Source organism: Sparus aurata, chromosome 8, assembly GCF_900880675.1.
Source record: "Sparus aurata chromosome 8, fSpaAur1.1, whole genome shotgun sequence".
NCBI classification, from domain to species: Eukaryota; Metazoa; Chordata; class Actinopteri; order Spariformes; family Sparidae; genus Sparus; species Sparus aurata.
In genome coordinates this window covers 29378845-29398991 of record NC_044194.1, presented here as the reverse complement: position 1 = coordinate 29398991, position 20147 = coordinate 29378845, and the positions used below count along the sequence as shown (strand labels likewise).

General features: G+C 41.7%; 1 protein-coding gene across 2 annotated transcripts in view; it reads left to right on the top strand.

Moving 5' to 3' along the window:
• The first annotated feature begins 7063 nt into the window (after nucleotides 1–7063).
• Nucleotides 7064–20147, top strand: part of spon1b (spondin 1b) — a 101330-nt gene continuing 88246 nt past the window's right edge. The window contains exons 1-2 of one of the 2 annotated variants that reach the window (XM_030425801.1): nucleotides 7064–7665; nucleotides 8940–9046. In XM_030425801.1, the coding sequence (XP_030281661.1) occupies nucleotides 7440–7665; nucleotides 8940–9046 (333 nt within the window). In that variant the 5' untranslated portion in view covers nucleotides 7064–7439. The remainder of the gene's footprint in view (nucleotides 7666–8939; nucleotides 9047–20147) is intronic. The other variant, XM_030425802.1, reaches the window with a different exon arrangement.

Genomic DNA, 20147 nt, shown 5'->3' with positions numbered 1-20147 from the left:
TTTACTTTTTGCCACAACAAACTGGAAAAAAAAAATAGCTATCTAGTTTCCTGTTTATTCTACCCACGGCAGTTGAGAATTATGTCAAAAGACCAAAGGATTGTAAAGTCTTCTGCTAAAAGTTCTTAGAATATTCATTCAATATTAATTTGTTATCATTAACGATTGTCATTCTCTGCGTATTCATCACTACAACCATCTGTTACACTTCACATAGTTTCATCCATTGCTATTATAAGGCATTCATTAGTGCAGCTTTACATGTCATGCATAGCATGGTTTGTACCCCTTGATATATTACGTGATTTTTTTGTAGATATTGCTTTTTGTAATAATAGACCAGAGCTAATAATTGGAACAATTCATTAGACCCATGGCCAGAAAAAAAATGATGTGTTTTTTATTCATCATGGGCACATGAAACACTTTAATGTAACATATTTTATCTTAAAATGTAGGTTCGATATATAGCTTACTGTTCTTAATAACCGGAAGCAAATATGCTGTTACTCTGCATTTACCGTAATGCTGAAAATACTTGTACACTCTAAATTTAAGTGTGGCTGATTTGACCACAGAGATCGCAGTTTAATACTGGTGTCATTCAAAATCTAATGTGTTGTGTTGTGGCCTTTGCAGCGCGTTTTTCTAATGTGTTGTGGTCTATGCAGCGCTTTTTCTAAATGCTGCACATGTGTTGTCAAATTGATGATTTTTTTTCTCAATTTGCTTGTGTTTTGTCTTTTTGCATTTGTTTTCTTAAGTTGCAGTGCTGTGAGCTTTCAGGGCCACCGTAGGTTTCTGATTATTTTGTCCACATTTATGTCCTGTAACAAAACTACTACAGAGTACTGTAAAATTATATCATTAAATTATTAGCCTAAGGCCTGTCAAAAGTTGAGGACCGGCCAAAATGTGCCGAAAAAAGACTGGTTCTCACAAAGATAGCTATACAAGTACAAACACACACACACTGTTGTAATTATGTTTGGTGATCAGGGTTGATTGCACCTGCTTGTTGTTCTCTTATCTGAGCGGTGATACAATCAGCGATCATTTGCCAGCATTGTAGGTGGTATGTGTTTTCATCTAGTGTGCACGTGAATGTGTGTGTATGTGAGTGTCCATACCTTTGATCCACGGTGTGCTGTCTTTAACAAAATCATGATGGCAGGGCCGGTGTATGTCTCCTCAACAGAGCAGAGATAAGAGAGTTTGTTGCTCGGCTGTGAGGCCAAAAGGTTAAAAATGTAATTTCAACTAACTTTATACAAGAGAGCCAATATACTGACACCTTCCTCAGCTTTCAGTGTGGTTTCCACTTAATTCAACTTTGGCCAATTTGCTTTCCCTATTAGATACAGTGGATTTCATCAAGTGCTTTAATTTGATATATAGATCTCCTTTATCTCTGATGGCTATCTGGCTCCAACCCCTCCCCTGTTAAATGGATAACGTAGAAAGCCTGTATCTTTTATTACTGTGGGGAAAGTCATTATAAGACTCAAGTTCAAATACCAGCTTCCTACAGTACTTTGAAACCATCTGCTGTGAGATGACTTTGTGGGCCCGCATGTGTCTACACTTGTTTTGAGACATAATGGTTTAAGCACTTGAGATCCAACACTGCTGTCTAATGAAAGTCAGGTCATCTCTAAAACCTCTCATCAAATCATAGAAAAGCAATCCTTTTTTTACAGAGATATTAGCAGATTCTTTTCTTATGTAAGACACAGTTATATTTTCTGAGACATAAAAAAGAACATTAAATCTCTCAGTTTATTTTACAATCTGTGAAAACTGATGCAATTTATCATTAGTTTGCGCTATTATATCTGATAACCCCTGACACCAAAAAGCTGACAAAAGAAATTACATCAGAATCATTTGATTCTGCCATCCTGAAATATATTCCATGATCGTTAATCAATTAGATCAATAATACTGCGTCTAGCATTATCTTATAATTATCTTATCATTATCCTTTATTTCCACATCAGCAATACACAATGAAATTCTGTTTTCTTCCTGTTAATGTAGAACAAGTAGGGTTTTTACAACAAGCTACATTTGGACTTATTATGACAGGATAAAGCTTGCACGATGGTTACAGTTGGATGTGCCAGTAAGCTTTGTCAGTTAGCCAGTATGCACAATAGCAGCACTGCCACACCTAAATACAATGCATCCATTATTAAAGTAACTAGTTACACCTGGGGCTGATAAATGAAAGAGTTAAGATGGTCTGTTAAATCTGAAGTCTTGAAGATAAGAGTCGCAGGTAAGAGCTGTATTTGCTTTCTCTTCCAACCCACTGTGAAGCCTGGCAGGATTAGATGTTTGTGAATAAAATTCAATACCATCCCATCTTACAACAGCCAAGACTCCCATTTCTCATCTTCAATTGTGTTGTTAGGTTTACTTGGTAAGTTGCAAGATATATGCCAAAGGGGAATGACGTAGAAGAAAAGTAGCGATAATTTTGGCAGACAAAGAAGGTTGATGTTTTTTTGGTTTTATTCGCTCTTTTTATGTCCAATTTGAAATAAATACAAGTTGTGTTCTGAAAAAGTTTGACGGGATTGTGCACACAGCTCAGCACACTGGAGGTAAGCTAGATCTGTTACAGTAATTATTTGGCAGATTTTTTAATTTTTTTTAAACTAGTGCAGTGCCCGTAAGAAGAGTGTATTCCTATAAAAAAGTGGGAGATTAAGAGGCTTTTTCATGGATGGCCAAATGAGGCTGTGTTTGAAGGTGGGGCGTCAGGGATATTTAGGTTTGTTGTGAAATCCGATATTCCAGGGTATAATTGGCCGTTTTTGACTATTTTTGATTTTGCCATTATATTTCACCTTAACTATTTACTATTTACTTGGTGTCATTATTTTCAGCACAACCTCACGTGTGACTGTACAGTTATTTTTTTATTTTGACAAACTGTATTAACACAATGGACCTAAAATCACAAAAAAACCCATAAAATCCGAGTAGAAAAAGTTAGATTTTTTTACTGTGAAAACCACAAATATGTTTAACAAACCATTTTTTTTTTTTTTTTACTTATAATGCAAATATAAAGTGATGTTTGCTAAATTTGTGCATACATTTAAAAAATGTACAAATTTATATGTAACTATTTACATTTAAATGCAAGCAATGCTCAGGTCTGCCTGTGCTCCTGCCTGCTCCACATTCAGCTTCTCCTCATTGTTCTGACTCATTAAACAAAAAACCGACTCTACTACACACTAAACACACTACACCAAACACTACATAACACACTTACTACACACTCCAAACACGCTAAATGTCACAAATCTCTCAACTCTCAATATCGCTGTCTGTACACCGTTCGCGAAAAAGTGTGGCGGACATTATTTACCCTAAGTCCGGTTTTGGACGTGCCGATGCGTCCGGTCAGTCGCCTTGGGATGTGGGCCGTGTAGCTAGCGGCTACACATGAACATCCACAGATTCCGATTCCACTTTGTTGTCCGCGCATCTCCGGATCTCCTCAGACCCGAACAGACTCGGTCCGGACTCGTTTAATCTCATTAATCCATAACAGTCAGTTTAGATGCACAGAACAGAACAGAACGGGACCGAACCGCCAGCAAAATCCTGTTCCAGCTCGTGCCGCTGCAGGTATCAATCTGCTTGTTTCTTCAGGTATGTCGTGGGCTTGAGCTCTGCAGTGATTGGCTCTGGTGCGCACGTGGCCACGGTGTGCAGTGATTGGCTCTGGTGCGCATGTGACTGTGGTGGCTCCGGTGGACAATGCTCGACGGAATTTGTAAAGCATTTATGAAATTATTTAGTCACGGTATCATTGCAGTCCAAGCAAATGCTTAGATGCACACCACTGAACCATGCAGCAGCCATGTTGAAATTCTCGGGTCAGTGTGATCCTGATCCGCAGAGATATTTGACTAACAGACACATACACACACAGACAGACAGAGATTCCGTGCTTTTATAGAGAGATAATACCGTTATAAATTAGCTGACTATTTTAAATTGATTCAAATCAAATCCATTTTTATCTTTATTGCCCCAAATCACAATCACATTGCCGTGATGTGTCACATGCACAATATCTACCGCATGTCACATGCGGTAGATATTGCATGTACATAACAGAATAACAAAATCTGTAATTATTTATTTGAAAAGTAATTACATTACACTTCATTAGGCTAGGAAACAAAACATTGTGGTTCGACAAGCAGATAGCCTACAGTTCGGGCGTATTTGTTGACCATCAGCCTTTAGCACAATGTTATCCTTGGTGACTGCATGCAACATGGTAGATGTCTGGTCATAAATATGACAAAGTTGAGGTTGGAAGGCTTGCAGGAAGGCTAGCCCATCTCTGCCACCTCCAGTCCTTGTGCTAAGCTAACGTGTACCAGACAGGCCTCAGCGCTAAACAGACTTGACATCAGCCCTCGAAATCATAATTTAATATAAGTACTACATTTAATATTGGACTTTTCTTGCATATTACTGTAATAAGTAACTCAATGTTTAGGCTGCTCATGTAAAGCTTTAGCATGGACACTGAGCATGAGACATGATCAGTCTTGTGACTAATGGGCCTATAAGCACTTGACTGAAGAGGAAGCTTTGTCTGTTATGTTTATCTTCCAAACAGGCACTATTACTTAAGTACAGCTGATATGTAGTGGTGGCACTTCTGCCACAGTACAACCCGTCTCCTTTGGTCGTACAAAACCAAATGAGGAATATGTTCTCTCAACAGTCAGCACTTAGCCTATACAACACTTTACATTCAATCCACTTTCATTTACTTGATCTGGTGACAAGAATCTAACTGAAGTTGTGCCTTCTATGAGCAGAAAGGAAAAAAAAAAAAGAAAAATGATTAAAAATTCTATCACACACTTGAGCACAATAACAAGGGCTTTTTTAGGAGCCTTATAGTCCATTAGCGGAAATGACTTCCACACACTAAGATCAGTGCAATTTTCATATTTAACACACCCTTTTGGCCCGTGCTTCCTGCATCAGAACCTTATTACCCTCCTGAAAGTCTTATTCAAGCTGGCAAGTTGACTAAAGACAAATTGATATGTTATCAGAGGGGCTGCAGGAGTTTAAAAATAACAGCATTTTACTATTCATAAGTTTAAGATTAAAATATCTCTATAAGAAAGGATAGAGGATAAAGGAAGGACAATAGTTGACTGGTTTCCTCAAACTGGATAGAATAAAGTTGTATGTTTGGAAGCAGGAATGTCGCTGGCTGCTGTGCAAACAGGTTGTTTTCGTTCTTAAAGGTCACTGGGTTGTTCTTGACTCTACATCTCGGTCAAGGGTACGCTCCAGACGTCAGCCATCCGTCAGACAGTTTATAGTGCAGAGTCACTCCAGATGGGATCCATCACACACAGACGTCCAGGCTGATGCTGTTTAGTTTAACCAGCCCCAGCTCTGAGAACCGCTCTTAGTTTGGTATCACTCCCCAATTATGCACACACAAGCACAAGCACACACGCACACACACACACACACACACACACACACACCATGTGGATAAAAAGCCACAAAAATGTGAGCAAATCACTCTGGTTATTTGATCAAGCTCATTTCCGGAAGGTTTCAGTAGGTACACACACTCACACACAAATACGAACGCGCACATTTGTTTCTCATAAATGATTCTTTGATTGCAGTATTTAAAATATACAAGGAAAGTCAAAGTTAACGTTAATGAAGTTGTCCCTGTCTTAGCCTGGCACAGAATATAGAGGAGGATTGCAACATTGCTAGACGGAAAACAAATTACAAAAAAGGAGAAGGATCAAATCGTCATTCAGCTTCGTCTCCCTGCCTCAGCTGAGACCAAACTACACATTTAATATGAGACCCACATTTCCATAATCCCTCGTGCCTTTCCCTGCACTATAATAAAACTTGAGGAGATGAGGGAGTAAAAGGTGCTGTGATGAGGAGAGTGACCAATTTACTAAGTAGCTCTGAATTAACTTAAGGTGCGAAGATACTTTGGCGACATCTACTGGCACAAACACCCCCTGACCCCACCCCCACCCCACCCCACCTTATCCCATTGCACATGCATGTCCATTTTGTAAATGTTTACAAGGGATTGAAGTGTGCGTGAGAACAGCTGAGAGCGGGCTTCATGTACACCGGATGTCCATACAGAAACGTGTGCATTTAAACCAGGAGTAAATTAACAAATACAACCAGATAACTTTATTATTACGCACGTGTTGAAACACTAGGGTTTAATGGGATGACAGGGTTTATAATCAGCGTGGAGCAATCAATAGTGTTGACATTTGAAAAACATTGTTTCCTCTATCAGCAGGGAAGACTGCTGGACTGAACGCCTCTACTCAGGTGACCCTGCGTGCGTCATGTCTAGAGAGCGCATAAGTTACTTTATATGTGTGACTTGGAATCCAATATTTCTCAGCGCTTGTCTTTTAGTGATGTGTTGAAATGATGCCTTCTGCTCATTTGTTCGCGATGCCGCGCAAGAGAAAACGCGTAAATACGCACCGGACAGGACCAAAAAGCTTGAAGTGGAACAGCAGTGCTCACAGTTGACTTTGTAATGACTTCCTATAACTTCATGATGTCTTTCAAGCATCATGCAGCGCACAGTAAATGCGAAGCGGACATTTAATTTATTTTTAATTGAATTTAATTTAACGTTATTGTTCTTCTGTTCATGTAACCTGTAAATTTAACGCGTAATTATGGAGCAGAAATGCGCACAGGAGACGAGGATTAATAAACACCAGCGTATTCCGTCTCAGTTTTGCTGACTCTGATACTCACTTTTAAATGTATAAAGTCTACATATAACTTGATTAAGCATTTCAACTCCCATGGGGCCCCTTAGTGCATGAGAATATGATATTTACCGTCGTTTTTGAACAACAAACACTACTCTCCCCAAGAGGCAGTTCACTCTGTGAGAGCCACACGCACATAGCCAGCGTGTGTGCTGTCTGCGTGTGTGTGTGTGTGTGTGTGTGCTGAGGGGAGGGCTGGCTCTTATTAAAGCGCGGAGCTCCACTTTGGACCTTCCCTCGCCTCAAGTCGAGCAGACAGCTGCGTTCACCCGAGCCCGCTTACTTCACAGCCTCCCCCCTTCCCCCAGCTGCTTCCACACTCCCCACCAACAGTGCGCACTGATCCGGGAACAGCAGCGGGAACAGCTCCTCTCTCCGCCACTTCACCGCGGTGCGTCCCAGACGCGCTCTCGCCACTTCAGGATGGACTCGTCTTCCTCTCTTCACCTTTCCCACTGAGCGTGACGCCGCTGTAGTTTGGTGGAGTTGTTGGGGAAGGAGCTGGGACTGATCGCCCGTCCGCTGTTTCGTCTTTCCGCGGGGTTTTTGTTTTGATCTGCCACTGTGCACTCATCTCCGGGCTCCGAAATGGGAATGTACATGCAGCTGCTGCTTTTGCAATACTATTTCGTCTCGAGTTTTGTGTGCAATGCCGTCGCTTTCGTGGAGGAGCCCTCTGGAGGCAGGTTGGACGGGTACTGCGGGCGGATCCTCCGGGCGCAGACACAGGGGACCCGGAGGGATGGCCACCATGAGTTCAGGCTCAGAGTGGAGGGGGACCCGGAAAGCTACCAGCCTGGCAGCACCTACAGAGGTAGAGTTTACAGAGTCCATCAGTGCGTAAACCTGCGCCAATTTTAACAAGTGTACTGTTTGTCAAGTTGGAAAACAGAGCCAAAATGTCTAGCAATCTTTTCCAGAGAACCCCGGTGTGTCTAACCAGCTAACACTGTAAGTAACAGCCACGGCAATCTAGATCTGTGCTGGCAATTGCAGTATGAAGGAGACAGTTTCCAGATGAGTCAGTCAGTCTGACTCCTGCAGGCAAAGTTGTGGTTTGATAAGGCTACTTAGTCTTAATGTCTGACCTATATACATTTCCTCTCTTCTTCCTGCAAGCACAGACACACACACACACACACACACGCACACACACGCACACACACACACACACACACAGGAATCTGGCTCCAATTCAGCCGACCCCTACAAATGTAAAGTCCCTATCCTGTCTGGTGCATTTGGCCACATGAAATAAAGACTTTGAGCCGCTCACAGAACTTCTCAGTGAGAAGTTAGAACAAACACAAAAAGCAGTGTTCATCTCAGACCACACCTGATCACTTTGTCTGTTACAAATCAAAACTTTATTCCTTAAAATTCAAATGAATCTTTTTTTACACTTTAAGGTGTAATAACACCTTCTGGCTCCAGTTTTTGTCCCAGGCTTCAAAAATGAGTAGGAAGATCGAGGGTCACCTTGTCTGGAAGTCTTACACCGAGATCATACGTCAGATCATTCCTTTTTTGTGTGTGTCTGTGACGCCACATTTGGCAATCCAGGGCTTAATTCTAATCAGCTGTCAGGGATGTGTGAAGGACACCACCAGAGGGGAAAAAAACTAAATTATTTCCCAAACCTTCACGCTCTTTAAGTAGCAAATAAGTTCACTTTTTAAAGAAACGGAAACGATTGAAAATATTGACGTCTTCGATCTCAGCACCAGGAGCAAGTTTTAAGATGAATGGGCCTGTATGAAAATGCAAGGTTGAAAAATACAAGCGGACGAGCCGAATAAAAGTCCACCCACATCTGATTATATGGCTCAAGTTCCTGGCCCAAACTCCCTGCATGAGATTTATAGGCTCTCTTTTATTCAAGTGTGAGATGCTGAAGCTCTGTTTACAGCCCTCACTCTTCCACACCGTGCTGATGCTAACAGGAGAGCTGCTCTCATGCGTGTTTCCCTGGAATCATCCACGGTGACCCTGCGTCATGCAGTGCGACCCTGATGTGTCAGTGTATGTGCCTCCTTTACTGCTCGCTGTCTCTGTGGATTTAATGTGCTCTCTCCCTCTGCTTTACAGTGACCCTCCTGGCGACCAGCCCTGCTTATTTCAGAGGTTTCACCCTCATCGCGCTGAAGGAGGGCAGGGAGGGCACCACAGACGACGACTACACCGGCCAGTTCCAGGTAAGGATAAGCAGCTGTGGAGAGGAAAAGAGAGAGTCATTGCATTCTGAATGCGCGCTGAGCTTTCTGTGAAAGTTCGCGAAAGATTAACTCATTTGCATGCTATAATGCACATGAGAGTCGACTCGGCTGCTCCCCACTGTCTTCTGATATGGAGGTTAAAGGAGGTGTTGCTGACAGATGCAGCACAGCTCCCCTGGATGAGGATGGAAGAAAAAGCTCTCCTGTTGTGGCACAGAAGAGAGAAAAGAGAGTCGCCTCTTTGCTCTTCTAGGGTGAGGCATCCTTCTCACTGAGAAGCAGGAACTTCCTCCTGCGGAGGAAAGAGAAAAGGAAGGAGGAAGGAAAGGAAGAGGCATGTGAGGACAGATAAACAGAGAGTTCAAGGGAAAGCAGGAGATAGAAGTGAAATGTTTGGTTCAGTAGTAACACAGCTCCCACTGAGCAGCACAGAGCTCCTGAGGAGAGAGCCAGACTTCCTCAATTACCTCCTGCTCAGTGTAAACAGGAACACACATCTGTAGCTGCGCTTCCACATGCTGGTCCCAACCAGACTGACCAAAAACTCACCAAACAGAGCAAGCGACGGCTTTCAAGTCACCAACGTTTTAGAACGAGGACTGGGGAAATTGTGCTCCTTGGTTCCACAGAGATTGATGTTTGTTTTATATTTTGCTGTGATGTTGCTTCCCCTGCCAGCAGAGACAACAGGGAGTTGTGAGGTGTTTACCAATCTTCAACTCTGAACCTTCCCTTTTATCACGTTGGCAGCATCTTTGTTTGCTGGCTTCAGTTTGGGTTTCCATTGAGGATGGAGCGAGAGAGACTTCAGTCATCAATTCTTGATTTATGGATCGGCTCAGGAGTTTCTTGTAGCTTTGGTGTTGAATGTCATTTGTCGAAGCATGAAGGTACCCTGTGGGGTTTTTTGACCGCTAGCGATGCTTTCGCGAACGTTTCGCTGTTTCACTCCGTATCCTGCACACACACAAGCACAAAGATGCAGCCAGTGAGATACAAATTCCTGCCGCCGCTTTCCCGCTTTTTCACTGAGCCACAGTTGGCGGCGGCAACGGGGTAAAGAAAAGTAGCAATGTGCCGACCTCGGCAGGAAAATGAAAAGAGTGAAGCCAAGTAAACATTGGATGAATTAGTTTTTCAAACCAGACTGGTATTCTACTGCCATGCTCGTGGCTCTGTAAGGTTGTGCTTGAAAGCAGTGGTGCTTTGAGCTAAGTGCTAAGATCAGACGCTAACGGATTCAATAAAAAATAAAAAAGTCCTCCTCATGATGGCGCTAGAGGAACAGTCAGAGGATCACCAAAGACATGAAGATTCAACCTTTGTCATGAGCAATGTATTAGATTGACAGACTGAAAGACAGACAAGCTGACAGATGTTGTCATCCCTACAGCAAAATCTGATTTGTTCTGCTTACAACACACACCATGTGTTCTGGTGAGAAACACTGACTGTAGAGAGAACTGGTTGTTTACAAGAAGACTCCACAGGGCACAGCCAGAACAAACCAAAACCAACAGTCAGTTACAATATTAATATAATACATCACAGTTTAACACAGTACAGCTAAACAGCACCACAAACTGCATCATCCAAAATGGTCATAAAGTGGAATCACCGCCCCTTTAAAGTAGTTTTAAACAAAAACTGAACCTTTATTGCGGGTCTGTTTGTATGAGACTGCATTATGAATCTGATAAACTGGCAACTGAGTGCAACAAACACGTTATGACCGAAAGCATGTGGACATTGGAACAAAGCCTATGGGCACCTCAAAATCACACCCATTAATCTGCTGCTACACCAGCCTCCCTCTTCAGGGAAGGTTTCAACCTGATTTTGGAGCCCGGCAGCAGGAATTTACTCCCATTCAGCTATTCGAGCCTCAGTGAGTTTAGGTCCAAGACTGATGTTGTCTCACAGATGCCGTTTCATTCACTTCTGCCACTCAAGTTCTTCTTAACCAAACTGAAAAAAAGAGAAAAAAACATCTTCTTTAAGGGCATGGGCCAAAAATACACAGCTCATTATTTATACTAAGGTACGACAAAAAAACAATACTGAGGGCTGTGTGAATCTTTGTTGTATCAGGTTTTAAATGCAAAGCATTAAATGGATCCAGAAAAAAAAACACCACAAGAATGCTTCAGCTGCATTGTGTCTTTTTTCAGCTAGTTACTGGATTTTTTTTTTCCATGAAATTTGAACATAATTTCACTTAACATTCAGCCTTTGGCAAAATAATCAGTTTTCACACTTAGTTGAAGGTGTGATATGTGAGAATTTTTGTAAAAAGCACAGAAATAAATTAATAAAATTATAAAGAGAATGTGAAGAAATATATCGCACTGTATCGTTGCAGAGGTATTTATGGAAGGTAGCAAACCAGCTATCACCGGCTCATCACAGTCCAAAGCTCCTGTGCTAGCAGTGTCAACACCAACACTCCAGCTGCTCTGAGCTCCGAGCCCGGAGTATACATTCAACATGTGGCCAATTGTTACATATTGCACATCTGATTGTAGAATGAGCATTTTAGATCATTTAAGTTTTCTCACGAATAACTGGCCTCATGTAAATGAAAACCTGGCATATGTATAATGTGATTATCTACCACCATGTGCTCACGCAAAGCCAAATGCAATTGCAATTTCGAGACCATTATCTTTCTAAGAAAGTGACAAAGTTGAGGGTTGCGCAGGCTTGGCAGGGCTGTTTGGTCCTTGAATGCTTTCAAGATCGTTTCTTCATTCGCTGTCAGTCATCCTGTTCCTGAGTGGCTCTTAGGAAGTACGGCATTGACACACTGAACCAAAACGAAGCGTTCCTTTTTTTTTCATGTAGTTACCACAGGCGCTGAGAGAGCGTAGGGAGCTGGGTTTCTGACACCCAAAATGTCTTCTTGTCTTATTTGTTCGTTTACTTTCCTCCCCTTAACAATGTGTGTTTTTTTAAAAATCTTAAACAGTGTGAAGACTCATATGCTTGGCCGTTATTTGACAGTTCTTGCATCTTGCAGCAGCTTTGCCTCGGGGTTTACTCCCCACGATTTCAACCTCTAAATTAAAATGAAATTTCTTTTCAGGTTTACACACTGCTCCACCGACGATAAAACAAACAACAGCCTGGGGATGAAACGTGAAAATAAGGCATCATTTTAAAAAAACATTTAAATAAGGGGTCTGAAAAATTGTGTTCTTAAGTTTTAACAGTGATTTTGTGTGGCCTCCCTAAGGAGGTTGAATACAGTCGTGGACCGATGTGTGCGGTGTGTAGTCCTCAGTGCGGTTCTTCCCGGCGATAACACGGCTTGTTGTGTGAAAATGGAGATAACAGACTAAACGTGTTGTTTTTCCAGCTCACAGTAGGACCTTGGTTTTGTCTGAATTGCTCTGATCATTTTGGTTTAAACAGTTCAAACTCAAACACTGCAGCTCACTCTGCTCTATTTGATTTCTGCTCCCCGCACAATAAACACCTCTCAGGCTGAACCTCGTAGTCCCGACAGACTGTGGAGTGAGGCAGAGACCGGGGAGCAGGCAGTGAGCACAAACTGGAACAGTGTGGGCTGAGCCTGAACAAAATTAAAGTTGACAATCTGGCTTTACAATCTGTTTAATACATATTGGCTAATCCATCAGACGCATTTTGTTCCGTAATTGACAGTTGTAATAGACACTTTAATCCACATGTGGGAATAAAATAAGGCCTCTAGAGATAAGCTGCTGTCACATCACTGTCAAGCGTTTAAAGAATGTACTTCGCTCAGAAAAGTTCTGAGACGTGGACGTGTCCTGCGTGACGTTAACTGCTGAAAACTTTTGATTCAAGTAATAAGAGAAATGAGTTTCAAAGTGATTCCATTCATTAAACACGCCGTACTTTGTGTCCCACTTATATTAGGGAGACGATAAGAGAAGATGCGGCGTGACAGCCAGTCTGGCTTTTTATCCAAATGACCTCAATCCATCAAACTCAGCCTCTCGTTATCAGAGCGGTTTACATAATAATACTTATGTAAAGTGAAGTTTATACAACGATTCATATTCCTGACAGTTTGTTTTCCTCAAGTTAATTATGCGGGCTGGTTTTTGCAATGTCACGACTGTTATTGTGTTATTGTGCGGCGAGAGCGGGGCCGGATGAACACAGTTGTGGCTCCTCGCACGGCCGTTCCCTCTCCTCGTCCTCTGGTCCTCGGTTGTTTCTGGCAGCTATCCTGGAATGTGCCCGCCTGCTGTTTCACTAAAACAGCACAACTGAGAGTCACTGCTCATTGTTTTTTTTTCCCTTTAGCAATAATCTGCTCTTTGTCCCCATTATTAACATTTAAAGACGTCAGCCTTAATGTGTCGGACCTTGGAGAGTATATCTGTGAGTGTGCATCAGTGTGTGCGTGTGTGTGTGTGCGCGCGCACGACTCAGGATCCCTCAGAGTCTGTAGTCATTGTCCGCTTTGGAAATGTGTGTCTTTGTGCTTATGTACGCACCGAACGGGCATGTGGGTAAACGTGTGGCTCTGCATGTGTGTTTTTCCCAGCCCCTCTTCTGTTAGTGTGGTACATGGGTCATATTTATCGAGGCCGGGTCCTTGTTATTGCTCAGGGAGACAAACGGAGCTTGTTTGGATAAGGGGAGAGATGAGCAGACAAGAGATTCTATCGTCTTTTTTTCTTCTTCTGCACAGATTATCTAGGGTTCTGAGTTTAGCCGGGGATAAACAAACCAAATCAGTTTAAAGTGCCAAAGCTAAGTCATGGGTTTCAGACGGAGGCAATTACATAAGCCAAGCCGAGCTCGGAGGACTTTAAAGAAAAGGATGTGTGTGGAGTCAGAATGATGGTGACCTGATACGCAGCATAATCACACCAAGATGTGATCCTAAAGTAATTATTGCCTCTTTAAGTACCCAAAGATAGATACACACAGGAGACTCGCATCCCTCCTTGTTTATCAGGCTAACAGGAATTTAGAAGTACAGCTCTGTGGCTGTTTTCTTCAAGGAACCTCCACCGAAGCTGGAAGACGCTTAACATGCAACTTTATCCACTCTGCTCGACAAGCTGATTAGCTCGGATGCTGATGGTGGCTAATTACTGTAAATACATAATGCAGCGAGACTACAAACAAGAGGCAACCATTTCTAACTAAGTGATTGAGTGAGTTTCCACAAGGACGTGGGAAATCATTTGGGTTGGATTGTGAATTGATGCAAGAAATGTGCACGATATGGATTTACAGTCATTTGCAGTATTTCAGTGTTGCTATCATGGAAGTGAAAACTACCCAAATGAGTAGCACTTGAGTAAACATCTTGAACACCTTTGATCAAAAAGTATTTGACAGGAAACGTACTGAAATATCAACAGTAAATTTCTGGCAGTAAATGTACTTTGTTTCAGAAGTGCGAGTAAACGGTGATGAAACATTGTTCATTTTCATATCTAGCTCTGAGTAGAAACTGTAAACAATGATCATCGTCCTAGAAAAACTCAAGTACCTCTGTAATTGTAAGTAGATGTACTTACTGACATTTCATCAGTGAATGTTTCATATCAATGAATTGCTATTATGCTGATCTGTACCGCAGAACATCTAAAGTACCCTTTGCTCTGCTTAGCAAAGTGTTTCTCTGTTGTGCTCATGTTCTGAAAATTAGATTTTTATGGGTGGGAAGCCAGTGAGGGATTGGATCAGCTGGCTGATTTTTAAGAATGAGGATTGAGCTATGATAGCAGCTATCACCAAACCTTGAAAACAACTCCTTCCCGTAGTTATCCCAAACAGCGAGTAGATGGCACAACGCAGCAACAAGGATCTAATCCCTCACCGGCTTCCCACCCACGAACATCCATTTAAATCAAGCGAGACTCGTAATTTCTAAGAAAATGTATTGTCATGTTTACAAACAGAATGAGAAAGTCTTTGGCAGTTAGACTCTATTAGACACTTTTGGGAGGTGTGCATAGAAAAGGAAATCCCCTGATGGAGTCTAGACACTGGTCTTCTACTTATTGTAGTCCTTACAACTGCTAATGTACTAATGAGGGTCACACTGCCCCCCACCACCTGAAAAAAATAATTTCAGCTAGAAGTCACCAGTGACTAGTGGCTCCCTCAATGGCTTCCCTCTAACAATGAGCTGTTGGATCGACTGCATGCACGATGGAGCTGGAAACACCATTACTGGCAATTAAACTTTGGTTCCCTAGGGTGGGATATGTGTCCTCAGATTACTATTCAAATTGCTTGATGCCAGCTGATCTGTAGGAAAACACCACAAAGATGGATACTAGATACATTATGGGTCATAATATTTTACCATTTGCGAATTCCAAAAAACAAAACTCTTTTTTTTTTTTTTTTTTGTCAGATAAATGCTGAAAAACTGTTGGTATAATACACACCACCAGCCAGGGTCAGCAGAAATGACTTGAAAAAAGGGCACCTCTGTTTGTCATAGAAATTGCCACCACTTAGTTTTTTATTGTTTGAAAGTCAAAAGCGATGGAGGATGACTGCTGTGGTCTCAACAGCTCTGTGACTCAGCCTTGGTCTGAGCGGGAGCCTGTCTAGTTTCTTCAAGCTGTCTCTCACTGACAATAGCCTAAACAAACTGAGTGGGCAAGGCTGGAAAACAGAGACACACACACACACACACACACCTACACACACACAGACAGACATAAGTAGACACACACAAGCAAGTCAACCCTATTCATATACACATTGCAAACGCATACAACATTGCTGTGTTTACTTGCTAAGAATACAAATGGCCCAACACTCTGGCTGAGGTCTTAATTTTTTTAATTATTTATTGGGGGTCCCTATAGCTAAGGACAAGCCATTCTCCAGGATCCCCCCTTAAAATGATTAACTGATTATTTTTTATTTTTGCTTCACTCTTACTTAATTGTTTTTTTTTTGTTTTTTTTGTTTTTTTGTTTTAAATCTAAAACAAAGCCAACCAAAGCTCTGATTTGTATTTAACTTGAGAATGGGAGAAAAACAAAGTGAAACTGGAGATATTGTAGGTGTGTGTCGTCTGCAACCAGTTGGAAATAATGAGTCTTCATTAATTCAGAGTAACTTTATATGCAGGAGTCAAAAGTGTCTCAAGTGTTTGTAAATGGCTAGGCCATGCTTGAGAAAGTCTTTCACTTTACCACATTGCACTGCGGTGCACATGTGTCGTCTTCTCTCTGAGTGCGCTCTTCAGTCAAGGTGAGAGACTTTGGTTGTTATTGTTGGAGCTTTTCGCACCAATCCCCCAATAACGTCAGAGCTTTCGCAAAAGAAAAAACAGTGATTAGAAAAGGAAATGACAGACAGTTTTTTTTTTTTTAAAGGAGAATAGAGACAGACCATTTATGGCTGTAGTCTGCATGAACACAAACAAGACACAAACACTCCTCGGAATGATTGGCTATGACAGCATTACAGCTCACAAAAGCTTTAAAAAAATCCCTTAAACTGACTTCTCCGAAGCCTTACAGCACTAAAATGTGTATATAACTGTAAAAAAGGTGGGTTTTACAAAGAGCTTTGGGGCCATTTTTGTATTAAACAGACCCAGAGAACAATACGCTCCCTCTCCGCCTATGTTGTTTTGTGTTATTGAACGCCAAAAGCCACAGAATTGGCTCCATTTGCTGGAAAATAAACCTACATACACACGTATAGTCATTTTTCATAGAGTGGCTGTTTGGATGTGTGACACTGCTGCCTTGGTTGGGTGGCTCAGGCACAGAATGTAATATGATGCAATATTTGTGATAGCCCCAAGATCTCGGCGGTATTCTGCAGTAATAGTAGAGCTTTGATTGATGGAAAGCTCAAGGCAAAATGTCAGCGCCTTCGAGGTCTTCATCGAGCAAGAGAACTTTGTTACTTTCTGAAAATAAGCTCATCTTCAAGTGTTGACGTGACATTTCAATCTATTCGTCTGTCTGCCCGTGTTTTCCCTCCAAAAAGTTTCATCTCCAAGCTCAGGTCCCAGAGGTTTGAACTGTATTCACTCCTTTGTAACTGCTTTGCATTTAATTACAAACGTGCAATGTGTGCAAACACCAGCACACACACACACACACACACCTACACACACACACACACACACACACACGTGCGTGCGTGTGGACACACACACACACACACATTAATATAACTCTTATTGTCAGTTTTCTCCAGGGATCCAGGGTGTCTGTTCAAGCCTTGGTTTGCCTTGTCTGTCTCCCATCTCTTTGTGTGTGTGATGACGTGTGTGTTTTTTTGTGTGTGGCTGTGTGTGTATGTGTGTGTGTTTGAACAGGGCTCTGCATTTGCTTGTGCAGGCACTCTGAAGCATCTGTGTTTACCGTCTCAACAGAGAGCGAGAGATTGAGTGAGAGAGATTGAGATAGACAAACCGTGGACACACACAGACATGCCAGCCTCTGCAGTAAAAACAAACGCTCCTTTGCCAGTCTTCCCACACTCCCTCTCTTTGTCTGTCTCTCTTTCTGTCTGTCCTTCCATCCCTCACACATTCTCTATTACGAATGATAGAACAATATGGCTTGAAACTTAAAAGTGCTTTTTTCCCTCCAGTTTAAATGAAAGTCATGACAGGTATACCACTATTGCGTACGTCGTAGGTTTGAGTCCCACTTGATGACATAATGTTGACTTGAACCCCATTGACTCCTGACTCCCCCTGAGCCAAAATTCGAGGAGTCTTTAGGAATCAGCATTCACAGAGAGAGAGAGCAGGCAAAAATGCTGCTCTCAAACAAGGCAGTTTCCATTTTGAAATCAAATTTGAATGAAAATGCTAAAAACTACAACTTAGAATCGAAATTCTAGGTCTTATCTATCTGGACTTTGAATTGGATTGTTGAAACTTAATTGTGCTGACTAGTGACTTGGGACTTGAGTCTTTCGAGTTAGAATACAACTTGGGATTCCATTACCCTGACTTGGAGCTGAACTTGGGCATTGCTTGCAGATTTGAAGCCAGTGTTTCAGACATGAGACTTTATTTTTAAACTGACCTGGTCTGAGTATTGACCTGGGACTTGAACGTGTGTGATGTGCACGTCTAGAATTTGGACATGACGATCTTAACTTTTAACTCAGTTTAGACTTGAGTTTAGTCTTACTAGTCTTGACATGGTGCTTGAGTGTTTTGATTTGGGATTTAATTCACTTAACTGTGATGCCTTTGGACTAGCCTGTCCTGATTTTGGGTTGACATTTGGAAAAAGAAATGTGGAATCTATTACTTCAAATGAAAATTAAATGACTTGATACTTTGATTGGCTGTGTGAACTCTGGACTTAACTTATTTGATTTTTGCCTTGACTTGTTTGTATCCTGATTTAACCGTGTAAAACCACTAACTTGACACCTTGAATTGGGTTGCCATTTTGAAAATATATTTTATTTTAATGGAAAAAGGAATAGAAAACAGGCACCATGACTTAGAAAGTTCAAGACTTGGTACTGACCTGTCTTGTTGTGGGGATCAACCATCTTGGCTGGGATTTGAATGTCATGACTTGGACCATGACTTGAGATTTGACTGTCCCAACATTGGGCTTAATGTGGGACCCATCTGTCTTGATTTTTGATTTTTTTTTGTATTGAAATTGGCAGTGAACTTGATTTAGTACTTGACTGTCTTGACTTGGGACTTGGGTGTCTTAGAGTTTGGACTGTTTGGACTAGGAACCCAGTGCTTTGGACTTGAATTGGGACTTAACCTGTCTTGACATGCAATTTATTTTGTTTGGCTACAACAACTTGGCCCTGGAACGTCTTACATACAAATATCTAAACTATCGATATCTTATAATGTTTTAACCTGTGAAAATTACCTGGGACTGGACAGTCATCACTCCGGTCTTCGTGTAGGGCTTGAATGCTCTGAGTTTAGACTTTTCTATCTGGACTAGGGACCCAGAGTTTTGGTCAGGCTATTTCAGTTGTAACACTAACTTGATATTTGATTCAATTGGCTGTCTTGACTTGGAACATTATATTGGACTGTAATGACTCTGGTCTTGATTTAAGACTTTATAGTCTTGACTTGGCATTTGCCTGTCTTTGAGTTTGGTCTATTTGGACTAGGAACCTGACATCAGGGGCTTGTCTTGACTTGGCACTGACCATCTTACCTTAGGACATTACCTGTGACTGGACAGCCACAGCTCTGGGCTTGAATTAGGGTTTGATAGACTTAATTGTATTATAATTGTTTTTATCAAATCGACTGCAGTGTTTTCTAGTAGAAAAGTTCAGCCTGAAAGAACACAATGATGGATAACAGTTCTATTCATAATTGTTCTGTTGTTCTGCTGAGCAGGCGGCGTCATCACAGAAAATATCTGTGCCTTTTCTTGTCTAGACAGTAGCTATTTCTTTTAAGTATTAGCCATGTGCAGTTTCTGTTTCAATTCATCATGGTGTACCCTTAATCCATCTCCATATTCCTCTCCATATGTCTGTCTGTTCTGTATGTCTTTTCATTAAGCATCTCCCCTTTTCTTTATGTTTCTCACTTTTGCCTTTTCTTCCCTTATCTCTTTCATGTCTCTTTCCCCCCCTCTGTGCCTTTCTCTTCTTCTGCCATTTAGCCAGTTGTTTACGTCTTCTTTTGACGGAGATAACTTCAGTCTTGCCGACACAAAGTAAACCCAGCTGTGTGTAAGGAGGCATGATGAGGAAGTCTGTACAGAAATACACAGAAGTATGTCTGTGTTTGTGTGCTATGTATGTGTTCTCCAAGGTCTGAATAGATTTTGATGTGTTTACAGTGTGCATCTAATTGCATTTGGGTGTGGGATAGAAAGGGTTGTGGAAGAGAGAAACTGAAAAAGAAACAAAGAAGAAAGGAACTGTCTGTGACATTTGTCTGCTTCTTGATGTCCTATCAGTTGAGGTCTGAGTGTTAGGTCATTGTTATTGTTGAGCCGAGGCAGCTGGAGAACACTAGCAACAAGGCCATAGGCCATGTCAGCATGTGCGTCTCTGACTGTGTGTGTGTTTAGTCTCTAAAATGTCTGACAAGGTGCGAGTACCGAAGGGAGTGAGCTGGACA